The 23,589-nt window shown below is 41.1% G+C and overlaps 1 protein-coding gene across 12 annotated transcripts in view; it reads left to right on the top strand.

Moving 5' to 3' along the window:
- Nucleotides 1-23,589, top strand: part of PLCB4 (phospholipase C beta 4) — a 333,392-nt gene that overhangs the window by 243,972 nt on the left and 65,831 nt on the right. For all 12 annotated transcript variants that reach the window (XM_075925708.2, XM_075925695.2, XM_075925700.2 and 9 more), the window contains 9 exons: nucleotides 1,316-1,416; nucleotides 3,516-3,551; nucleotides 5,227-5,368; nucleotides 5,996-6,080; nucleotides 6,303-6,427; nucleotides 8,405-8,456; nucleotides 13,311-13,413; nucleotides 19,713-19,877; nucleotides 22,807-23,011. In XM_075925708.2, coding sequence (XP_075781823.1) covers nucleotides 1,316-1,416; nucleotides 3,516-3,551; nucleotides 5,227-5,368; nucleotides 5,996-6,080; nucleotides 6,303-6,427; nucleotides 8,405-8,456; nucleotides 13,311-13,413; nucleotides 19,713-19,877; nucleotides 22,807-23,011 — 1,014 coding nt within the window. The remainder of the gene's footprint in view (nucleotides 1-1,315; nucleotides 1,417-3,515; nucleotides 3,552-5,226; nucleotides 5,369-5,995; nucleotides 6,081-6,302; nucleotides 6,428-8,404; nucleotides 8,457-13,310; nucleotides 13,414-19,712; nucleotides 19,878-22,806; nucleotides 23,012-23,589) is intronic.

Raw genomic sequence — 23,589 nt, 5'->3', positions numbered from 1 at the left:
ACTACAGGTTGAACCTCTCTAATCTGGTACCCTTGAGACCAGACCAGTGCTGAACCAGAGAATTTGACAGCCTATGGGAGGTCAATATTATCTATCGGCATTATCAACATTTCCATTGCTTACTGGGCATTTAGGGGTACATTAGAGCTAAATAACAGCAAAGAACACTGAGAGCCAGGGCTAGTGGCTGTAAACAAACTTTATTGGACTGCAGGAAAGTTGGCCACACCCATGATAATTGGACATCTGTCTACCTAAAATTGTGCCAGACCCTGGATGTTGCCAGACCACAGAGTGCTGGACTAGAGAGGTTTAACCTGTATTAGAAAAAGAAGTTGCATTAACCCTTGTATGTCTCATCTTTCATTGCATTGTCTGCACTGCTGTTGCCTTTGAAACATGATTCTGCTTTAGAACCCATTTATTTTTGTTCATTTGTTTCTTTGCATGGGTAGGTTGTATAAAGGGGGTAGGGTAATACAACAGCAAAAATACGTGGAGGGAAAGCAGCAATTAAAAGGGCTGCAGAAAAAAGCAAAGCAGAATGAAGCTGTGAAGATATATGTATTGCAGTTGCATTTACATAGATGGGCAAGTCAGATGTGTTAGTTTGCGTATTTTAACCATTCGGTAGTTGAGAGAAGAGCATTGTGCAGCATCCAGGAGGTAATTGTAATTATTGTAATGCTGCTGGGATTTTACTGTAGTATTAATTATGGGTTAGGGCATCTGGAAACTTGGATAGGCATCTTTTTAAAATATTTAAATCCAATTAGATAAATACATTTTTAAATGACTAAATGGTCTGTACATAAGAGATCGTATTGGCTCCTCTGAAGGCACTAAGAATTTGTTTAAAAAAAAGGCAGATATCCATGGATAAAGGGGAATGGATAAAAGGAAAGAGAGTGGGTGTAAGCATATGAGAATTTTAGTGGTGGCACCAAAAGTAGTGAATTTATATTTCAAGTGACTTGTCTTCATTTCATTTTTTCTACCCCAGGCCCATGATTTTTGCATTTTCCTGTGACAAGTTCATGACTTTTCCAAGATCTCTTATTTCTCAATATCTGTTTGACCCACAGATTTATTCTTACACTCCATCTTACTGAATGGGAGCTAGTTACTACATACAGTAAAAGCTAGTAAACCGAGAAATCTGAGGGACTTATTTTAAACTTTTTGAAATCTTTCTACTGCCTTAGTTTTACTCATTTTAGAAAATGAGCCAGTTCACACTGATCTGATGGTTTTTGCACTGGTTCCTGCTGCTATGGTTTGCACACTCATTTCCTTCCTTTTCTTTGTGGTGTAGCTGACCAAGAAGAAGAAGCCCATCCAGAATTCAAATTTGGAACTGAGCTTTCTGCAGATGAATTGAGTCAAAAAGAAGCTATTGCCAATAGTGTCAAAAAGGTAGGCTTGCTTTTTGCCTGTACTCTTGTTGGAAGGTTTTTCCATAGTGTTGTCTTTTATTTTTCCATAAGGATCATACTATGTGCGAGTCATAGGAGAAAATACAGGCGTGTAAAGAGAATCACACCGGGATTTTTCTTGCAGTTATCGATGCTTACATTCACAGTGACATAAAATGTATCACGCCAAAACCTGCTGTGCTTATGCAAACAATACCTTATTCAAAACAATTCAAGCTTATACCTGGGACATCACAGTGCACAGACTACAGGATTAGGCCAAAAATTGTTAGACACAGCTGCAAAGCGATTCCTGCATACATAACAGTCCCTGGCTATGAATTACGTGTCACATCTTAAGAGCCATACTATGGGGAGTATATCCATTTCTCCATATCGTTACTACTCCTGGCATGGCCTCAGCACATTCCTTATATCCAAGACTTCCTCGGTTATTTTTGTACGATCACTACCACTACCACTTGCTGTGCATTTATGAAAGAGTGAAATATGGTAGCAGGAAAATACCCTCAGCAGCAAAGAATAGTTCTGGGACCGCCGCAGGCAGATGGCAAAAGGGTATATTCTTCTCTGGCACTTATCTTAGTAATTTGACATTCTGTACTTGGTTGAAAGAACACTATTTGGTATAGCACTTGTCCATCATTCAATACTATTATTTATTAGTTCCCATAATAAAAAAGTTATTTATTAGTTCCCATAATAGAAGAACTAGAGGACACCAAATGAAGTTAATGGGTAGCAGGTTTAAAACTAATAAAAGAAAGTTCTTCACATAGTGTGCAGTCATCTTGTGGAACTCCTTGCCAGAGGAGGCTGTGAAGGCTAGGACTATTACAGAGTTTAAAGAGAAGCTAGATAATTTCATGAAGGTTAGTTCCATAAAAGGCTAGTAGCCAGGGGATAAAATGGTGTCCTTGGCCTCTGTTTGTCAGAGGCTGGAGAAGGATGGCAGGAGACAAATTGCACCCTCTCTGGGGCACCTGGTGCTGGCTAGTGGGCTAGAAGGACCTTTGGTCTGACCCAGTACAGCCATTCTTATGTTCTTATGTTTATGTACTGAATAGTGGAATGCAAAATTAACCCATGCTGGCATCTGCCAGAACCAGCTTGCAATTGAGGTACCTTACCATTTTCCTCTATCACTGAAATATCCCAGCCTTCTTCTCTCCTGCATGGCTTGCTGTGGCTCTTTTAAAATATCGATAGGTGAAGTTCTTCTCGCTGCACAAACTGCCTTTCGTAGCCTCTCTCTTAACCGCGGTCTCACAAATGCAAATCGGAGCAGCCTGCTTGCTTTGTCCATCCTTGCTTCTACCAGACCTTTACAGATTTTCCTTCTCTACTGCAGGGCTTATTGAACCAGCCAGCCCCCGGCTGCCCTCTTTGTTGCTCCGAGTGGTCAGTGAAGCTCTGCATGAGCCTGTCTTTGCTCGCTCATTGATCTATGGCCTCTCCCATAGATCAGTGGTGATTCTCTCTGCATATACATTGAGAGCCGAGTCACTGTTTTTCTGCCTAAGGTTCTCAGCAGCAGCTTCTAATGGAAAGAAGAAAACACAGGGAGTCACTCAGGGAATGGCACTCTAGTGGCAAGTAACTTTGCCATCTTTTGGGACAAATAGCAGCATTCTTACACATTTGGACATAGACACCACATAACACTGAGCCACTGCAACCCTTGTATCTTCCACTCTTCAAATGTCCTCAGAATCTGGATGCCTTGAATATGGGATGGTAGATGATCTTTCATGTGTGTGCTCTCTCTCTCTCTTGCTTGCCCCCACCTCCCCGTGTTTTCCGCCTTCCCAGACATGACTCTTCCCCCATGTTTGGACTTTAACTGCTGGATGCTCTCCTTCCTGTTACCTGTATTGGCAAGACTACACCCTTTTTTATACCCATTTGAACGCTACTGCAACCCTTTGAGAGTTAAATGATAGATGAACCATAGAATCAATTGGAAAGGGAAATACTTTTTGTCAAATGCGTTAACCATTTGAGGGTTTTCTTTTATATAACTAGGAGTGTTTCGTATTGCAATTTCTCCGGGTAATATATATGTGTTTTTTTCCATAGGCTCTGGAAGATTCTGAACAGGAAAACAGTAAAAAGGTGACACACAGGATGTTATGTAGTTTCTATTAAATTTCTTTTTATATAAACAATTTTGTCTACAATACATTCATAAATGTGTAACTATTTTGCACACTGTTTCTTTGCACCTTTGATGCTCCTTTCTCCCTATAATGATTGCCAATAGGGCTGCAGCTCCATCTCCTCCCACTCCCCTTCCTCACATATCAAGAGCTCAGTCTTGCAAACTCTCTGCAGGTAGAACACTCATTGACTTTCGTGCAGACTGCTTTTGGGGTCAGGCCATATTGAACAACATTAAAATAAAGTATTGGCTATCACTCTCTCTCTCTCTCTCTCTCTCTCTATATATATATATATATCTAGATATAGATATAGATATATTTTTTAAAAAATTCCTGCGGGATGACAGAGTGACGTCATCATGTCCTCTGCGTCCCACCACCCACCTGAATCCTTAGCCACACACCCTCTCCCTCCCTGCTCCCCAGTTCCTTTCTGTTTTTCTTTAAACCCATGTCAGCATCACAAAGCAGGTCACAGGTGTGCGGCAGAACATTAGGAAATAGATTTGCTTTTTCTCCCCTTCCCCCTGAACTGGTAGTTGGGGGTACAGTGGACTGTTACTTTGTCATTCTTTAATGCTGGTACATTTAAGGCTTCTTGCCTTAAAACAAATGATTTCACAATATTTCCAGTTATTCGTGGTTTCTTGGTATAATAGACACACGTTTTGTAACAGAGCAGCATTGCATTCTGAGCATGAAAAGCTGTGTTACAATATTGATGTATATTAAGATATATACACAGTAGGTCATGAGAGGCCTAACTAAGCAAGACGATAGATTAGAAGAGAAAGTCTCACTGTGGTGCTCTTTGTCAGGGAGAGTGAAGAAAAGTGTCTGGCAGAGTAAAATGAGTTTTGTGTAGTGTGATAGGAGCCTTTTCTAGTCTATAAAAATACTTTATTGTAACTCATGTTGATATTTATTTGGGCTGTATAATCACATGAGAAATTACTCTTGTTGGAAGTCTCTGCACTGTGTAGATACCGCAAAGAAAATCGTGCAGTTTTTTCTGTATGTGCAGTGGATCTTTATGCGCGTGCTGGAAAGGCATTTAGACCACTCTTTACAGTCAGGCACAATGTACTATATGCCCTGTTTCTCCACAACTTTGTCAGTTTCATTTTTGGTCAGATTCTAATCCCCACTTTCCCTTATTATTTCAGTCTTGGTCACATCCACAAAGATTCCCAATGGCACTAATTTGAGTTTTGATGACGACAAAGATCCTCCTGGTATCAGCCTCAAAATTACCCCTTCTGACCAAATTAGTATTAAAAAGATCAGGTTTTGAGTTGGTAAGGCAGTGCATTATCCCACAGCATTTTTATGCCCACTTTGCCTTTTTTAATCAATATTCTGGATTTACCAACATCATACTGCACACTACTTAGGAGTCAGTTTAGCCATCAAGCCTCGTGCATGATGTCCATTAACACTGAGTGTTCTGCAGATATCAATAACAAAATAGACGCTAACAGGCAACATTGAGGTTCCAACCTTTTTTATGTTATTATGTGTCTATTTTCACATCTGACGATACAGGCGTCATTTTTTATGTCTTGCTAAAAACTGCAACAAATGCAAAAAAAAGTGATTAGTGAATATACTTTTAAATGTGCTTTCAGGGTATAGTAACTGTTGAAGATGAACAAGCATGGATGGCATCTTACAAATATGTTGGTGCTACAACCAATATACATCCATATTTATCAACTATGATCAACTATGCTCAGCCTGTAAAGTTTCAAGGTTTCCATGTAGCAGAAGGTAACACAAAAGGTTGAATGAAACAATATTTGTCTGCTTACTTCTATTTAGTTTTGTGTAATAATTCTTATATCCTGTTTGCTATTCATACAATGTGTTTAAAATTCTGGTTTTAGTTTAGTAAACGCCATTTATATCTGGTATTCACTGAACACTTATCTGAAATATAAAATTAACTTGTTATTCCATTTGTCAGCCACATGGAGGCACTGAATTATTAGGAGTATATTAAGTTAACTTATTGTATCTCATTGCAAAAAATGATCACGGTCTGTAAACCTATTGTTTTTTTCCTCTTTCACTAAAGTAAGATAAATATAGTTGTCATGAAGGTTAACAGTTTGCTTGTTGTGAAATGTATAACTTTGGGTAATTTCAGTGTTTTTATAAATATAAAAGCCAAGTTTTGATGGCTCATAAGAATGGTCTTACAGAGAAGAAAATGATAAATAAGAAAATACCATTTGAGACTATTTCAAATGTAATTTTGTTCTGTAAAATTGCAAAGAGTGAGAAAACAGAGAGATCTGCATTACTGCATTACAAAGTATTTATTGCATGTTTTTTTTAATTTTGCTCCATTTTATACTCAGTATTTTAAAATGGATTTTATTCTTATTTTTCTAGAACGCAATATTCATTACAATATGTCCTCTTTCAATGAATCAGTTGGACTAGGGTATTTGAAGACACATGCAATTGAATTTGTGAAGTATCCTTCTATTAAAAGCATATACTGAACACCAGTTCTATTTCTGGCCAGACAGTAGACTTCTGTCCTATAAACCAGAATCATTTTGTTCTAATTTTACAATATATTGTCCACATGGGAGCATAGAAAACAGGACACAGCATACAAGAAATAATAACGGTATGAGTAAATGATCTTAGGTTTCTATGTTGTTTATTTCATTTTCCTTAACATGTTACATAGTTATAATAAACGACAAATGAGTCGGATATACCCCAAGGGAGGCAGAGTTGATTCCAGTAATTACATGCCTCAAATTTTCTGGAACGCTGGCTGCCAGATGGTCTCACTGAACTTTCAGACCCCAGGTAGGCAGTGATGTCCAGTCAACCTAAATTCCAGAGAAAGGCTTGGCCAAGAATACTCAGACAGATGCCACTGATTTCCTCCTGGCGTTTTTTGAGGAAGCAGACATATGGCTAAACAGTATGATGATGTGTATGGAATCACGGGTGCATAAGACAAGAAATAATTGTTTTTGAAAAAGGCATGGAAGAAAATGCAGTCTCCTTTTATTTGCAAAAATAATTAGCAAGGCACTTTAGGATCTCAAATAAATGTAATATACTCAATATAAATTGTAGTTCTAAAATAATCACCCTTTTCACACAAGTCCTATTTTTGCAACAAAATGCTTGGCTTCCATAGAGAACATTACAGTGGAGGAACACATAGAATATGATAGTAAATAATAATAATTACAAGTCAGCTATATTTCTAGATCAGTACACAATTACTGACACATCTTATTTTTAGCACTGGGAAGTGGGCCAGGACTGCCAGCCACTTGAGGTGGTGGTGATGTGGCTAAGAGAGTCCAAGAGAATAAGACTGAAGACAAATGGCGGTGGAGAGGCCAACCCAACAAGAGGTGGTAGGGTTTTATAAAGGAAGACATATTGGCATGTAGTTTGATAGACAATACAGCAGGGGTGGGCAAAAGGGCCTCCGTAGGCCAGATCCAGCCTGCCAAGCAAGTTGATCTGGCCCGCGGAGGCCCTGCCACTCCCCCTCCCCCAGGGCAATCAGCGCCTGGGGATGGGGGAGCGCACAGCTCTTAGTCAACCCTGGTGTTTGAATCTAAGCGCCACGTGCCAGAGGGCAGGGAGTGAAAGACTTCACTCACTTCCCCAACCCCTGATTGGCCTAGGGGTGGACAGGAGCATGTAAAGTCTCCTCCCACCCTGCGGGGGGCATGGCACTTCTAAGCGCCGCACACTCTTTGCAGGATGAGGGTAGGGCGGGAGGAGACTTCGTGTGCTCCTCTACCACCAGGCAAATCAGGGCTTGGGGGTAGGGTTGCCACATGGTTTCAACAGAAATACCAGACACACTTGACATTACATCACAATCGACATGACATCTTCTTTAGAAAATACCTGACATTTATATTTTCTCCATTTGTTTCCTGAACAGAAAGCTCAAATACTGGACTATCTGGTTCAAAACAGGACACCTGGCAACCCTACTTGGGGGTGGGAAGAGCGTGTGAAGTCTCCTCCTGCTCTGAAAAAGGCTTGGCCCTTAGTCAACTGCTGCTCAGTTGGCGGTTGACTCTAAGTGTGGCGCTCCCTTGCAGGGCGGGGTCAGGGAGCAAGACAATTTGTGTGCTCCCCCTCCCCCAGGCCCTGATTGACCTAGGGGCAGCAGCGGGGCAAATACTTTGTGCACTCCTCCACTCCCAGACCAATCAGGGTCTGTGGGTAGGGAAGCATGGAAGTGCGCTGGCCCTGCCCCTTCCGCATGAGGCCCCGCCCCTTCCGGGGCAATGTTAAAAAATTCTGAAGTGACCCCTGGTCAAAAATTACTGCCGCCCCTGTGGTACAGTATTGAACAGGAGTGTAGGACCCTTTTGATGTGATTAATGCAAGGAAGAAGATCTGTGGATAGGCACTCTATACATTAATATACTACTCAGGCTTTACAGTAAGCTTCTGAGCTAAGTATTGTAGTCTCTACAAGCCCGACTCTGTAAACTGACCCGGGCAGGCCAACCCTTGTGCTCATGCAGAGTCCCAGTGACTTGCAGGATCAGGACCTAACACATCTGTAACTATAATCTGGTTTTTTAGCTACTCATTTGATTTTAGCCTGCTGAGTAAAGAAAGACTTGACCATTGTAAAGTAAGCTGAAGTCTTCCAGTTGAGTGTGTAGAAGTCCCCCTGAATTAAATTGGTTATTCTGGACAAACACTATGCATCATAGTTCATTTTGTAAGGAAGGTTGCTCTATATCTGCATTATTCACATAGACAAGATACTTAATTCTTTCTGTTCCTTGACAGATTTAGCAATGCAGTTGAATCAGGGAAAATTTGAATATAATGGATCATGCGGGTGAGTAGTTATTTAAACTCTTTTCATTGTGTATCACAGCACTATACCGTAGCTTTCATAAAACTTTGTCACTTTTAATTATGAGTAACAAATGAAAAATTGGGTGCCAGGTATTGAATAGAAATGAGCAGAATTCCTGGGGTTGATTTATGCTTGCCAAGTAGTGTGGTTAATACACTTTTCAGCCACACTCAGCTTTATTAAATGAGAAGAGATTTTGTGCAAAATTAGACCAAGGGTTCTGGCCATCAGAAGAGTGAAGTTGTGGAATAGCCTTCCAAGAACAGTGGGGGCAAAAAACCTCCGCTGAGCTTGATATGTTTATGAAGAACACTACCTATGATGACATGTGGCCCATTGGCAATTGCCAATCCCCAAATTGGAGATGAGACCCTAGGTGGGTTCTCAGTTACTACAGAGAATGTTTTCCCAGGTATCAAGCTGCTAGATCTTGCCCACATGCTCAGGGTCTAACTGGTCGCCATATTAGGGGCTGGGAAGGGATTTTCCCCCAGTTCAGAGACCATGGGGGTTTCCACCTTTGTTTGCAGCAGGGGACATGGGTCATTTGCAGACTTAACCTAGTGTAAATGGTGAATTCTCTGTAACCTGAAGTCTTTAAGCCACTATTTGAAGATTTCAGTAACTCACCCAGGGTATGTCTACACTACCACCCTAGTTCGAACTAGGGTGGTAATGTAGGCAACCGGAGTTGCAAATGAAGCCCGGGATTTGAATTTCCCGGGCTTCATTTGCATAAAGCCGGGCGCCGCCATTTTTAAATGTCCGCTAGTGCGGACTCCGTGCCGCGCGGCTACACGCGGCACGGACTAGGTAGTTCGGACTAGGCTTCCTATTCCGAACTACCGATACTCCTCGTTTCACGAAGAGTAACGGTAGTTCGGAATAGGAAGCCTAGTCCGAACTACCTAGTCCGTGCCGCGTGTAGCCGCGCGGCACGGAGTCCGCACTAGCGGACATTTAAAAATGGCGGCGCCCGGCTTTATGCAAATGAAGCCCGGGAAATTCAAATCCCGGGCTTCATTTGCAACTCCGGTTGCCTACATTACCACCCTAGTTCGAACTAGGGTGGTAGTGTAGACATACCCCCAGATGTTAGGGAGTGAGTGCATGAGGTTCTGTAGCCTGCAATGTGCAGGAGGTCAGGTGATCACAATGACCCTTTTGATCATAAAGCCTATGAATCTATGTAAAGCACATGCAAAATTAACTAAATTCATCATCATTTGTAAATACAAATCCTTTTTAAAAACCTGGCTCAAAATGCAAGACTCCTACTAGAGTTCACAAGAAATCTGAATTTACTTGGACGTTGTAGGCTAATTTATACGGGAGATTTTTTTTCTTGATTGTAGTCTTTGGAAAATTTTAAAAAAACAAACATGGAACTTAAGGGCAGCTATTGGAACTGATGTAGGACTGTGTCCAAACAAGGAATAGTAACCACTAATTTGTAATGAAAGAGCAACTTTGAGAGCAGATACCCATCATTCCATCTCTGTCTCTCAAACATACATGTTCATGATTCTTTTATTCAAGGTTATTCTGTTTCTGTTTTGAGTGAGGGAGTGACTAGTTAATGTACATGAAGAAAGGGAAAGATTTTGATGAATCATACAAAATACTAAATTATTTAGAAAATAGGAGACTAGAATCTATTTAAATGGCCTCAGAATTACTGTGAAAATAAGACAGTTGCTTTAGTAATAGGATTCTTCTCATTCATTATTGTAATTGTCACTATAAGATTTATAAATTAATTTACCTAGTATTCTGTTTGCATTTTCAGTGGTAGTGAGAATACTTCATCTGTTTTTATTTGGTGGGTAGTTATAATTTGTTTGCTATAGTGCACTCTTTAGAGGCAAAAAATGTTCATTATCTGTAAAAGTAGATGGGCCTAACATGATTTTCCTGGTGATGTCTAATTCTAGAAAATTATCCTATCCAGAAGGAAATAATTGTATGAACCTAGTGGATGGAGTTTAGAAAAAGGTTTTCATCTATAAAATGCGAGTCACGCCACTTCCTTTCTCTCACCCATTGTCTGCCTTGTGTATCTGTGTTCTGAGGCAGAGACTGCCTCTTACTATGTGACTGTACCATCTCTAGCAAAATGGGGCTCCAAACTTGTTTGCGGCCTGTAGCCACTATCGCAATACAAATGCATGAATAATAAAAAAATTTAAGAAAGCAGCATGTGATATTGTACTAAACTAGTGATAAAAATTATGATAAAAGCAAGCCTGGGATGTACTGTAAATTAGTGAGTATAGCTCTTGGGTTGTCCATGTTTTTACCTACCATACCCTCACCTCCCCCCACTGGGTATATATATCCACATCTTTTGCAATTTGATTTTTACTCACATTTTACTCATATTACAAGATGACAAGATCAACATAATAAAATCAGCATCTTTGATTTAATAATAATTTAATAAGAGCGGCAATGTTGTTGTGTTTACTCAAATAAAATAACAAGACCCAGTATTATCAGGCTGCGTGATGTCATAATCTTGAATCTTTAGAGCTGGCAAATGGCAACCATATCAAAGGCCACCAGATTCTTTTATGAAGGTAGCAGAAGTCTCTGCGGGTTATGTACGTCCCGGGTTTTCTAATATATTTTTTACACACACTAGAAAAATTGAGGATAATAGACGAGCGCGTGTTATACTTGGATGTGTGTTATATTCGCTAATTTATGGTAAATGTAAAAGCATGTAAATGCAAGCAAGAGATGAGTCTGCTGATTTCCCAGAAAATGGTCACATATGCCTGTCAAGCTTAAAACCAGTTTATTTCTCCAGAATGGAGCAGTTGTAACGGGTCTCGACAGGCTGCCCCACTGGAGCGTGCCGGGATCCACTGTGCTTCCCAAGTGTGGGGAGCCGGGCAACTCAGCGGTAGTCTAGCTGCCAGCCCTCCAGTGGAACTCTCTCGTACTGGAACATCCGGACTACGGGTGTTGTCAGATTGGAGAGTCCCAGTTTACAGAGGTTCAACCAGTGCTGTCCTCATACTTTTAAAGTGTGTAAGACATTTTCAAACAAACAAAAATAGATCCCTTCATCAGTCATTGGCTTGGATGATTTTGTCTGCCTAGCTGACATTGGAATGGAATATGAAACGTGCCCCAGAGGATTTCTGCAGGAATATTTCTGTAATATGCATAGTACCGTAGACTTCTGATAATCCGGCATCTTTTGGACCTAGGTGGTGCCGGATTATCAGATTTGCCGGAGAATCAGGAGGTCCGATACAGCTGCACGGCTTAACAGCTGGCCAGGACGCAATCTTCCTCCCTCTCCCCTCCCCTTTCCTCTTTGCATCTCCTCAGTGCTATAACCTGATGTTCCTCCCCCACTCCTCTTCTTTCCCTTCGCTGAAGCAAAAGGCTTTTCTCCATGCTGTAACAAGATCCCACTCCCTCCTCCCTCCCCCAACCTTATGCTCCCTCTGGTTACAGCCAGCACCTGTGCTAAGCGGTAGGTTTTTTAATCAGCTGGTCAGGAGCGCTTGGCATTTTGATGCCGGAGTATCAAGAGTGCCGAACAGTTGGATGCCGGACTATCGGAGTTTTACTGTACACGGAAGGTTTGATGTGGTATCAGTGTTTTATGGGCTACTGATTAGGACAGCTCCATTACTCAGACATAAGAAACCCTGGTCTCCGCTCTGTGGTGGTTCAAAAGCCCAGTGAAAATTCACTTGATATGTAAGGTCCCTTTAGGACTATCCAAGGAATAAGTCTAATTGATGCATCTAACTCTTTGGTGAAAATGCGCTGATGTTAAGGAATTAAACAAATGCAATGTGTGATATGTTTGGCTCCTGTGTGTGTATTATAGACACAGCAGGCCTCCTAATTTTCTTCTGTGACCTACCCCGTTTCACATTGTTATTACTCCATTGGCTTCAATGAGTTAATCATGATTTGTATCAGTGTAAGAGCACAGCCAGCTCATCATGGCTAACATACAGCCCAGCAATATCCAACAGTTCCCCTTTTGCCCCAGATATACGTTTTAAAAGATTTAGAAAGCCACACACAATCGTTATATAATGTTATATGGTGCTGAGGAAAAGTGCTTTCCCTTCTAGAAACCAAACCAAAAGTGGAAAGTGAGATTCTTTCTGTCATCATAGCTCCTCCAGCTCCTTTTTAATTGTTCTGATTGCAGTCTAGACTTTGATAAGCATTTGTATTTAATGATGCTTAGCCGAAATTGTGTTGTAGGTAACAGCTGCTATCTGTGCACGGCTAGTGAATTTGGACATTTTCTTCCATTGTTGGAAGAGAATTCCCTTCAGCTGTGTCACAGATGAAGTCCAGAAGCCTTTGCCATTGTATTTCAGAATCAGAGTCCTCATTTGTTACTCATCAGTGCACAAATGGGTTTCATTGATATGTTGAGCCAGGGGATAGTCCCCAGGGAAGCAGTGTAAGTGATATTAGCACAATACCATTCACACCACTATAATTAAGGATGTGTCAGTATTAACAGCGCTTTTCCTCATGGGTTTATCCTTCAGATGAGGAAATTCCATTTCAGGATGTAACTTACTAAATAAATCTTGTCTGGGGTGGGATCTCATTCTTTAAAAAACAATTTTTTCATAAAACATTTAGCCCATATTTTTCATAAAACATTTAGGTGGGCTTGCTCACAGTTGCATGAATTTAAAGCCAGATTGGTAGCATCTATTTTAAAATACCATAGTGGATTTCCTTTGTTAAAATTAGATCATCAGCATTACTTAGAATAAATAAAGTAGCAATTTAAAGTTCCATATAGAAATAAATTTCTTCTTCTCTTTCTTGAATAAGGTATCTCCTTAAACCAGATTTCATGCGACGACCAGATCGAACGTTTGACCCATTCTCTGAAACGCCAGTAGATGGTGTTATTGCAGCAACTTGTTCAGTACAGGTAAAATATAACTGAGATTGTGCAGTCATCTGAGAGCTTCCAAAAGCACATTTTAAACATGACCAGATAGCTAATATGTAGGGCGAGATTCTTCAGAATTTATGGGTTTCATCAAATTGTTCTAATTTTTGTTATTTGATTGCTGTTTACAACATCTGTGTTTGCTTGAGCTGAATAGAAATTGATATAATTAGAAATGGCTTGTAATTATCCATTTAAAGTGTGTCACTGAATTTTAAATCCCCCGCTGTTCTTTGTGGTTTAGAGCAGCCATCGCAAAATAAACTATGATGAGCTTATGCCTGCAGGTAATCCAGAATCATGTATGTTCTACTGGTTACTACAGACAAGGTTTTGTCATGGGAATGTTTCCGTAGGACATTTTCAGTACATGTAGATCTTCAAAAATGGCTGCCACATTTATAGTGTCACGGCTCCTCTAGAAAAAGAGATAACACAAAGCTTCAGTAGGATTAGTTGAGGAAAATCAGTTATGGAAAATTAGTAGAGAGAGGTGATGGGGGGTACAAATACTTTTCATTCATAGAGCAGCCTTACTTATGTCCAGTTTGGATGTTATGAAAAGGCTAGGTACAGAGGTCCTAACTTTTTGAATTATATGAATCATCTGTGAGGCAGTAGAATCCATAAAACTCCTAGGTTATTTTACTAAACTAGTCTAAATCTTTTGATCCTGATCTGGATAGAGGCTACCGAGACAGAGACAGAAAGAAAAGTGGCATAAAATGACTTTTTACTGCATTTCTTCCACTCTCTGCCAATACTCTTATTAGCTCCGCTAACTCAGAATGCTGCTCGGGAAAATGCTCTGGTCTCCGTGATCACTTTATATAGATCTAGTAGAAGAAGAGCTGTGAAAATTCCAAACAGCACCCCTCAAGCAAAATTTTGTCAAACATTAGGTATATTTACCCCAAGTATCACATCAGCCATTATATGAATAAAAGACATGTTTTGTGTAGCTCTCTATCATCTCGGAGGAAGAAGAGGGAGTTAGCAGAATAGTAATTGTGCGTGTGTATGTGCGTGCGTTTCTTGTATCAGTAAAATTAGGATAGTAAAGCTTACCCCCTTTGTAAAGCATATTAAAGCATCAGGTGAAAAGTCCTGTATAAATGCCAAGTGCTACTGTAAGTGTAAAACTTATGAGTTATTTAGTAAAAGCTTTGTTATCCGGCCCTTTAATATCTGGAAAACTCGGTTAACCAGCATTGCCCCCGTCCGTTATACCCCCAAATCTTCAAGCATTCAAGCGTCCCCAGTCTGTTCAGTAGGCCAGTTTGATGCCTCTGGCCGTTGAACCAGCTGCTGTCATCACCAGGCACCTTCCTTCCCCCTCAGCCTGCTTGACCTGCCGGGAGCCGGATCTGCTGGAGGGCTCCTGGGCAGCTGGCCGGCTTGTTTGCTTGCCACATCGTGTGGCTCTGGGGGAGGGGAAGAGTTGCCAGAGAGCCCAGTTTTGCTAAGGAGGCGGGAGTTGGTCGCTGCAGTTTCCTTCAGATAGGGGGCAGGAGCAGAGCAATAAGCTCGAATATCCAGCACAATAAATTAACCGGCAACCCCCATTCCCCATGAGTGCCAGATAACAAAGCTTTTCCTGTATCAGTGGCCCCACTCTGAATCAGGACCCCGTGGGCTGAACCAGTGTACTGGAGGGCACCGGCTCTGCCCTAAAGAATTTACAAGTGTGTTTAAGACAAAACACAACAACTAGATATAACAAACAGCGGTAGGGAAAGGAGGACTAGGGTAATAGGAGTAAGCGTACCTGTTCCCTAAGGTAATGGTGTACAGTAATGGCATTCATAATTTATTGGTTCTGTGTCAGTCTTGTAGCACAGGTTGAACCTCCCAATTCTGGGACTCTCTGGTCTGGCAACGTCTGTGGTCCGGAAGGGTCCCGGATATTACCGGACCAAAGAGGCTGGGAATGGGATCTAGCTGGGAGAACACAGAGGCTGGGGAGCCTAGGCTGGGCCAGCAGTGGCTGGGATAGGAAACCCCCGGCATTAGCAGAACCTGGTGGAGGCCAGGGAGCCCCTGCCCTGGCCAGGGAACCACCGACATCAGAAGGGCCAGGTGGCCAGGGACTCCAGGCAGCAGCGGGGTTGACAGCAGCCACGTGGGGCTGGCTGCAGCAGGGTGACCCGGCAGGGGAACCTTAGGGAATCCCCGGTGGCAGCAGGTGGGCAGAAGGGAGGAGCCCTGGTCAGCCAGTGTTCACAGGGCAGCGGCAGGGAGAGGATGCTGGCAGTGGGGCAGCCAGCAGGGGAACATTGACCTCCCCTAGTCCAGCAAATTCTCTGGTCCCAAGGGTGCCAGATTGGGGAGGTCCTAATCTTCAGTGACCCTGAGAAAAGAACAGGTCAAAATCAACTTTGGTCTGCTCAATTTCAAATATGTTTCATTTTTGCCTTCAATCCTTGACAATATAGAATAACAACATGTGCTGTGTTGGCGAATATAAGCTCATGTTAATTAAACAAAAAAATTGTCACAGGAGAATGGCCTGCTGTATAAATATAGACTTGGAATACATTTGCAGCAAATTCAAGATATTTGTATGCAGAGAGGAATCCTGCAAAAGGCTTCCATTACACTAGGGTTATTTTAAGCATCCCGCATTTTACAGAGCTGTTATATTAAATTAGACTAGGGAGCTGCCCACCCTTCTCACTATGCTCGCCAACCGTCCACCACAGCCAGCTCATGGCCTCTCCTCCTATCCGCGCCGTAGCAGGAGGGGCCACCACCAACCCTTTCTGTGACCAACTGGGGGCTGGACCACAGGACCCTCAGATTTTGTGTGTAGACACGTTATTTCAAAATAACTTATTTTGAATTCACTATTTCTAAATAACACTGTAGCGTAGACATACTCTTAGAGCAGTGGTTCCCAAACTTTTCAGCATCACGCCCTCCTTTCTGATTTTTGAAAAATCCTCACCCCCTACCCCCCAAAAAAACTTGTGGAGCAAAAAAAAAAAAAAAAAGGAATTGAGCACGGCAGCAAAACTTGATGGGGGGGGGGGGGGGCTGGGTCACCTCGTGCCCTCCCTGGAATTTCTTCACGACCCCCCCCAGGGGGGCACACACCCCAGTTTGGGAACCCATGCCTTAGAGACTAACAAAAAATTCAGATGGTGTGATTTTTATTCAGATCTTTCCCTGTTATGGCGCTTATACCTTTTCCCTTGTTAATACTGATTGTGTTAAGTATCTGATCACAATTTACCTTTTTAGTGAAGACTGAAGCAAAATAGGCATAACACATCTTAGCCTTCTTCATGTCATCTGTTGTTAACTCTGCTCCCCTTATAAGTAGTGAACCTCTGCTTTCCTTCATCTTTCAGGTTTTTACTAATGTCCAACCTAAACCTCCCTTGCTGCAGTTTAAGCCCATTGCTTTTTGTCCTGAAGGTTTTTCAAGGAGAACAATTTTTCTCCCTCCTCCTTGTGACATCCTTTTAGATACTTGAAAACCACTGTCATGTCCCCTCTCTGTCTTTTCTTTTCAAAACTAAACAAGCCCAATTCCTTCACCCTTGCCTCATAGCTCATGTTTTCTAGACCTTTAATCATTTTTGTTGCTCTTCTCTGGACTTTCTCCAAGGTCGCCACAACTTTCTTTAAATGTGGTGCCCAGAACTGGACACAACACTCCTGTTAATACATCCAGAATCATGTTTGCTTTTTTTGCAACAGTGTCACACTGTTGACTCATATTTAGCTTGTGGTCCGCTATGACCCCCAGATCCATTTCTGTACTTATAGAACAACTTTATAGAACTTCTATAGAACTTCTTTTTCCCTTAGATTTTGTTCCTATGAGACCTTACCTACAAGGTCTCTTGAGTATGCTGAAATCTGCTTTTTTAAAGTCCATTGTCTTTATTCTGCTGCTCTCACTACTTATTTTCATTAGAACCATAAAATCTATCATTTTGTGATCCATTTCACCCTAACTGCCTTCAAATTTTGCACCCAATTTCTCCCTGCTGGTCCAAATTAAGTCTAAAATGTCTGTCCAGTTGGCTGTTTCCTTCATCTTCTGAAACAACTGGTTGACCTCAGTTCATTTCAATAATTTATTGGAGATTTGTGTTTGTTCTAGATATGCCCCTGTATAGAGCCCCATAATTTGGGTAAAATATATCTTCCATATGGATAGTGAGTCGTGATTTGAAGATACCAAAAGGTGGAGAATCCACCACTTCCCTTGATTGATTGTTTCAGTGGTTAATCTCCATCACTGTTAAAAATTTGGACTGTCTTAATAATTTCAATAAATGACTGCATCTTGTAGCTATTGGTTCTTACTAGGCCTTTCTCTGATAGATTAAAGAGATTTATAGTGCACAGAATTTTCTCCCAAAGAAGGTGTTTATGCACTAGCAAAGCACTTTTAAGAACAAAAATAGACCCATTAAAATCAGTAGTACCACTCATACTTAAAGTTATGAACAAAGATATATGCTTTGTTGGATCATGTCCTCACTGGCTTGAGAAAAGCTTAGTTTTTCAGACAGACTCAGAGCAACCTTCATGTGATAGCTCTGCCAATCCATGTCTTTGTAAAAACATTAGAGAAAATGTGCTGTTTTTAAAAAGGTGCTTGGATGACAACACTGAAGGTAGAACAGCATGGGCAGCAACAATGTGTAAACTCCCCTGTGTACCACCCCCCTCATGTAAGACAATCCTGTTTTGTAGAAACTATCGTCAGAATGTTCAGGTTGGAAACTCTTTGTGGGAAGGAACCATGTTTTTGTTCTTTGTATGCAAAGTACCTAGCAAAATGGGGCCCTGATCCAGGCCAAGACACAATGGTAATACAAGAGAAAAAGAAGATAATTCAGTCTCCACCTCCATAAGATTATTGACCGCTTGGTTCAGATGTACCACCACATTTGTCTATTAGTGCCACTTATGATAATAGTTATGTAAAGTTCACACATATTCACCAAGTTGTTTTATATAGGCCACAGAGTGAGTGAGATCACAATAACTTGCAATTAACTACAGTGGCTGTGACCTAGAGGTAAAAGCTGTCATATGCCTGTTACCAAGGAGCAATCTAGTCCTTTTGGGGAGGGGGGGGGGAAGTCTGTTCTGAATTGATTCATTTTCTGTTATAAGCCAAAGTGTCCCTTGATGAAAGATCTGCCAAACTGGCCAGTGTTTTCCTCTGATATGGCAAGTTTGAAAGAGACTACTTGTGACTCAAACCAAGGTTTGAACGAACATGTTCATGAGAGAAAAGCCAGTGTCTTTGCCACTGTACGTCCAGTTGCATATTAGTGCATTTGCGCATGTGTATTTAATTTGTTTTCAGTCTCTGCAGTGAGACCGCAAACTAGTAAAGCACTTAAGCCTCTTCTTAAGTACTATGCTGTCATGAGTCCTTAGATCAAAGACTAGTGTATGCACACAGCAGCTGCTGCTAAATAGGGAGAACAATATGGGTATGTCTACATTACGGGATAAGGTCAAATTAAGACATGCAATTTAGCTACGTTAATTGCGTAGCTGAAGTCAAAGTACCTTAGCTTATCTTTTGGCACTGTCCACACTGCAGGAAGTTGAAGGGAGAAGACTCTCCCTTTGATTTCCCTTACTCCTCATGGAAGCAGGATTACCAGCATCAACCGGAGTGCCCCTCTCAGTTTGAATTAGCACGTCTTCTCTAGACCTGCTATTTCAAACCCTGGAAGATCGACTGTGGCAGCTTCGATCTTCTCTGTAGTGTAGACGTGCCCTATATGACCTTCCCATTGGGCTGTTTATTAGAATGACCATCAAGTCAGCATCTCACTTTCGTTAAAATTTAGTATGAAATGCCCAAAATAAAAAAGAGGAATTCTATCAGAAAAGACACTGTTTACTTGTTTTTACAGATGCATAATATAAGCATGGAATCTCATTTTTAAAAATAAGTAGTTTATGTACATTTATAAATAGGCCTAATTCATCATTGAGTAATACCCATTTTCTGTCATTTGTTGTGTGTGCACATATTGATAAAAAAATTAGAATTACTTTTTTATTTACAAAACCAATTGTACTAACTTGAAATTCAGTGGTTATTAGATGCTGTGGAAGAATATTACCGTACTAAATGAATATGATTTTGCTTAATGAACATATGTAAATACTGTTATTTGATAAAGAATACAGGTGAGATTGTTTCCACTCACTATAAAATACCAAATATGCTATATTGCTGTTTCTTTCTTTAGCCCAGAGTAGTATATTTAATTCCTTTTCTTCTTTTTCAGGTGATATCTGGTCAGTTCTTATCAGATAAAAAAATTGGTACGTATGTAGAAGTGGATATGTATGGGTTACCTACGGACACGATACGTAAAGAATTTCGAACCCGCATGGTGATGAACAATGGTCTGAACCCTGTTTACAATGAAGAATCATTTGTATTTCGAAAGGTAGGCATTTTAGAATGTATACGTTAGTGTTTTTGAAGCCCTTTCCTATGTGAATATTCTTTGCTTCCAGGAGCAATCTCTTTTGCTTCAGTGTAACCACACACATGAATAAGAGTCACTCCCATGAACAAGGAGTTGCAGGTTTGGACCTTACATTTGTAGGCCTCCTGTTTGCCACGGTAAACCTGTAAACCTTTAAGGCTGAATGAAACTTTCAACAGTTTTTTGTAATGGATAACTTCTGTAGTTGTCACATGATTTTTTTTTTTTTATCTGTCTGGCTTTTTCCTCTTTTTTGCTTCCTCCTCCTTCTTGGAGGAACCCATGTCCTTCGTGGCAATGCCTGTGTTCCAGGTATGCAGTCTGCTCTGAGTGAGCGCCCGCTGGTGGACACCAACATTCCTTGGAGATGTCTTCTTCCCTGCCCTGACAGTGGCTGCTATCTTGCACTGTTCCTTCAGCCAAGAGGGCAGGTGAGATGCTGCATCCAAAGCTAAGGTCAATGTCATTCCATGGAAACGATGAAAGGGCGCTGTGTTCCTCAGACACGTGGCCAGCTCCCTCCTCTTGTACACCTTGTGTGTCATGTACTTAGAAAAAACCACCACCTTTTTTGTGGTACTGTACAGTGGACACCTAGAGGCAGATCAGTCGTCACCTCGAATGTTCAGTTTTTCTCTTTCAGTCTGATTTTTGTGTGTGTGTGTCAACTGGAGTTTCATCCAAAATACATGCGTTAACAGTGCTGTCTTTGATAATGTCTGTTTTTCTATCACCTGTTCTGTCGTCTTGCAGAATTTTTCTTTAGTGACAGGTTTTGCCTGGTGGTTAAGGTGTTTTTATATGTATATTGAGTAATGCAGACAATCTGCTTCCATTGTAGCAAATGTGTAATAGAACTGAAGTTAACGTAGTAGACTAAGTTCTCCTGGGAGGTGGCTCGCCCTCATGCTGTGTTGCTAGTACCCCAGTTCAGGAATGCATCTCTATTTAATACAAGTACTTTCCTGCATAGAGGACTCAGAACTGAGCAAGAGGAAAAACCTGAAGTCACTGTGGGCACCTTTGCCCTGGGCGGGGTAACCAGATGACTTACATCTGCTGCCCTTTAGGTTCTTCCTACTCAGAGCACACATGCTTGTAAAATACACTATGATTTGCTTCACCTGTTCCATCGGAATTCATTTTTCACAGCTTGACCCCTTGTAAGTATAATATGAGTAAACAACCAAGGGGCCTTTGTTCCGGGTACCGACCTTCATCATAGAGGAGGTGTTAAAATTAGCTACAAGCCGGGGGCTTGAATTTCTACAGACAGTGATGAGTACTGAGAATGATGATATAGTCCACCCATCCCATAATGCATGGTGGGCTGGCCTGTGACATGGAAAGAGAAGATTTTACCCATGCTGCTTAGTTGGGTTAAGTTGGGGCTCCTCCCATGATGGCATTAACCTTACACAAATGCTAGCAGGTAACACGTGAATTCTGTTTGTTCTGTTTGATACGAAAGCTTTTGCCATGCTAACCCAAGTTTTGTGTTGTCATTCTGTTGTGAGGGGTCCATGCTTGTGATATGGTGTCCTGAGGATGCTTCCCTCTGATCAGTCAGAGTGTACTTAACGGGGAAAGTTCACTATGGTGTCTGTGAATAGCTCAGGCATGCACCGAGATCTGCAAGCTGTGTCCTTAAAGGCTTAAAGGAAGACAGTGGTTCCAAAGAAGAAAAAGCCTATGTTTCCTCCCTGGGGAGTTAGTCTCAGGCATTCATTAATAGAGCAGAACAGAGAGAAAAAGGAAAGTAATAACGTCTCAGTGTTATTTTAATTAGTATTGATTCCTTGCTCAGTCAGGTCCTCTTTATTAAGAGGGCACATCACCTCTTCCCCTGGAGCTCCTTTTCTACAGACAGTGTGTAACACACTGTTCCTCTGCCCTTTCACCTCCCCTTACTATGCAATTGATGTCTTTTCTGTGCTCCAAAAACTAAGACCAACAATGAGAGAGAGAGAGAGAGAGAGAGAGAGAGAGAGAGAACTTTTTTCCAGCAATGCCTCAATGTCTGAAATTGTCCACCATATATCCAGCAAATGGTGATGCCATTCTCTTATAGGGTATGTCTACACTAGCCCCCTAGTTCGAACTAGAGAGGCTAATGTAGGCATTCGAAGTTGCAAATGAAGCCCGGGATTTAAATATCCCGGGCTTTATTTGCATCTTCCCGTCCAGCCGCCATTTTTAAATCCCCTTAGTCCGAACTAACTGCCCGCAGCTACACGCGGCAGTCAAATCTTAACTCGAACTAAGAACTTAGTTCTAGTTAACTGTTACACCTCATTCCACAAGGAGTAACAGTTAATTCGAACTAAGGACTTAGTTTGAATTAACATTTCACTGCTGCATGTGTTCGGGCTAGTGAAATTTCAAAATGGCGACCGGATGGGAACATGCAAATAAAGCCCAGGATATTTAAATCCCGGGCTTCATTTGGAACTCCCGTCACCTCATTTGCCTACCTACCTCGAATTAACAAACTATTGTAGACATACTGTTAGAGATAAGTAGTCTGTGCTTGCCAGCAATAGAAGTGGACGCCCATGAGATTGTATGATTTTTGGTATGGTTGATGGATTTCCATTCCAAACGGCTAAATGTAGTGCCTTGCATGTAGAATAGTGATAGAAATGTAGCCGTGTTAGTCTGGGGTAGTAACACGGCTACATTTCTATCACTATTCTACATGCAAGGCACTACATTTAGCCGTTTGGAATGGAAATCCATCAACCATATGAAGAAACTCGCACAACTACCCCAGACTAACACGGCTACATTTCTATCACTATGATTTTTGGGTGCTTTTCAGCGTGGTTCTTGGGAGATTTGTAACATCATGAGAGTCCATGAATGTCTTTATTTTATGGGTTCCCAGGTTATTCTACCTGATCTCGCTGTCCTGAGAATAGCAGTTTATGATGACAACAACAGACTGATTGGCCAGAGGATCCTGCCTCTTGATGGCCTTCAGGCAGGCTACAGACACATTTCCCTTCGAAATGAAGGCAACAAACCACTGTCTCTGCCTACAGTTTTCTGCAACATTGTCCTCAAAACATACGTTCCTGATGGGTTTGGAGGTAAGATGAACAGTTACACTGCATTTTTTTTTTTTTTTGTGAATCTCAGCTTTTAGAATGCAAAGGATAAAAATGAATTATGCAATAGAAAATAAGTAAGTATGCAATAAAAAATAAGTGCACTGGACAAATGTTAGATATTTAATCTGTAGGAAAGTTTTTATATCTTGTTAAGGTATCTTTACTTTTGCCTCTAATGATAACACTAACAAGAGTGTAGCCTTCCCAAATCACAATATAGAACAGTGATTTATACTGTAGTTTAGAAAGAAACAAAGCTAGAATTATATTTCCCAGGGTTATCTGAATTTGATCTTGTTCAATTTGCCAGTGCTTAATCTTTTTTAGAATCTCTTAATTTCCTTAGAAAGATCTCATTTGGATATATTAACTGAAGTAAATGTCTAAATTAAACATGCATTGTAGTTTAATAATCTAGAGTGCAAACAAGATGCCACTGTCTGCAGGGAAGCAGCGTTAACCACCATTGTTGTGCTACTGGGGATATAGATTAGGTAGCAACACAACTATCGCAGAATGGCAGAAGACCATGGATGTTCTTGTTTGTTTATATATAT

The sequence above is a fragment of the Pelodiscus sinensis genome, chromosome 3, assembly GCF_052426305.1.
Source record: "Pelodiscus sinensis isolate ZL-2025 chromosome 3, ASM5242630v1, whole genome shotgun sequence".
In the NCBI taxonomy this organism is placed as follows: domain Eukaryota; kingdom Metazoa; phylum Chordata; order Testudines; family Trionychidae; genus Pelodiscus; species Pelodiscus sinensis.
Note: the sequence above shows the minus strand (reverse complement) of the source record. Positions and strands in the feature narration are given on the sequence as shown.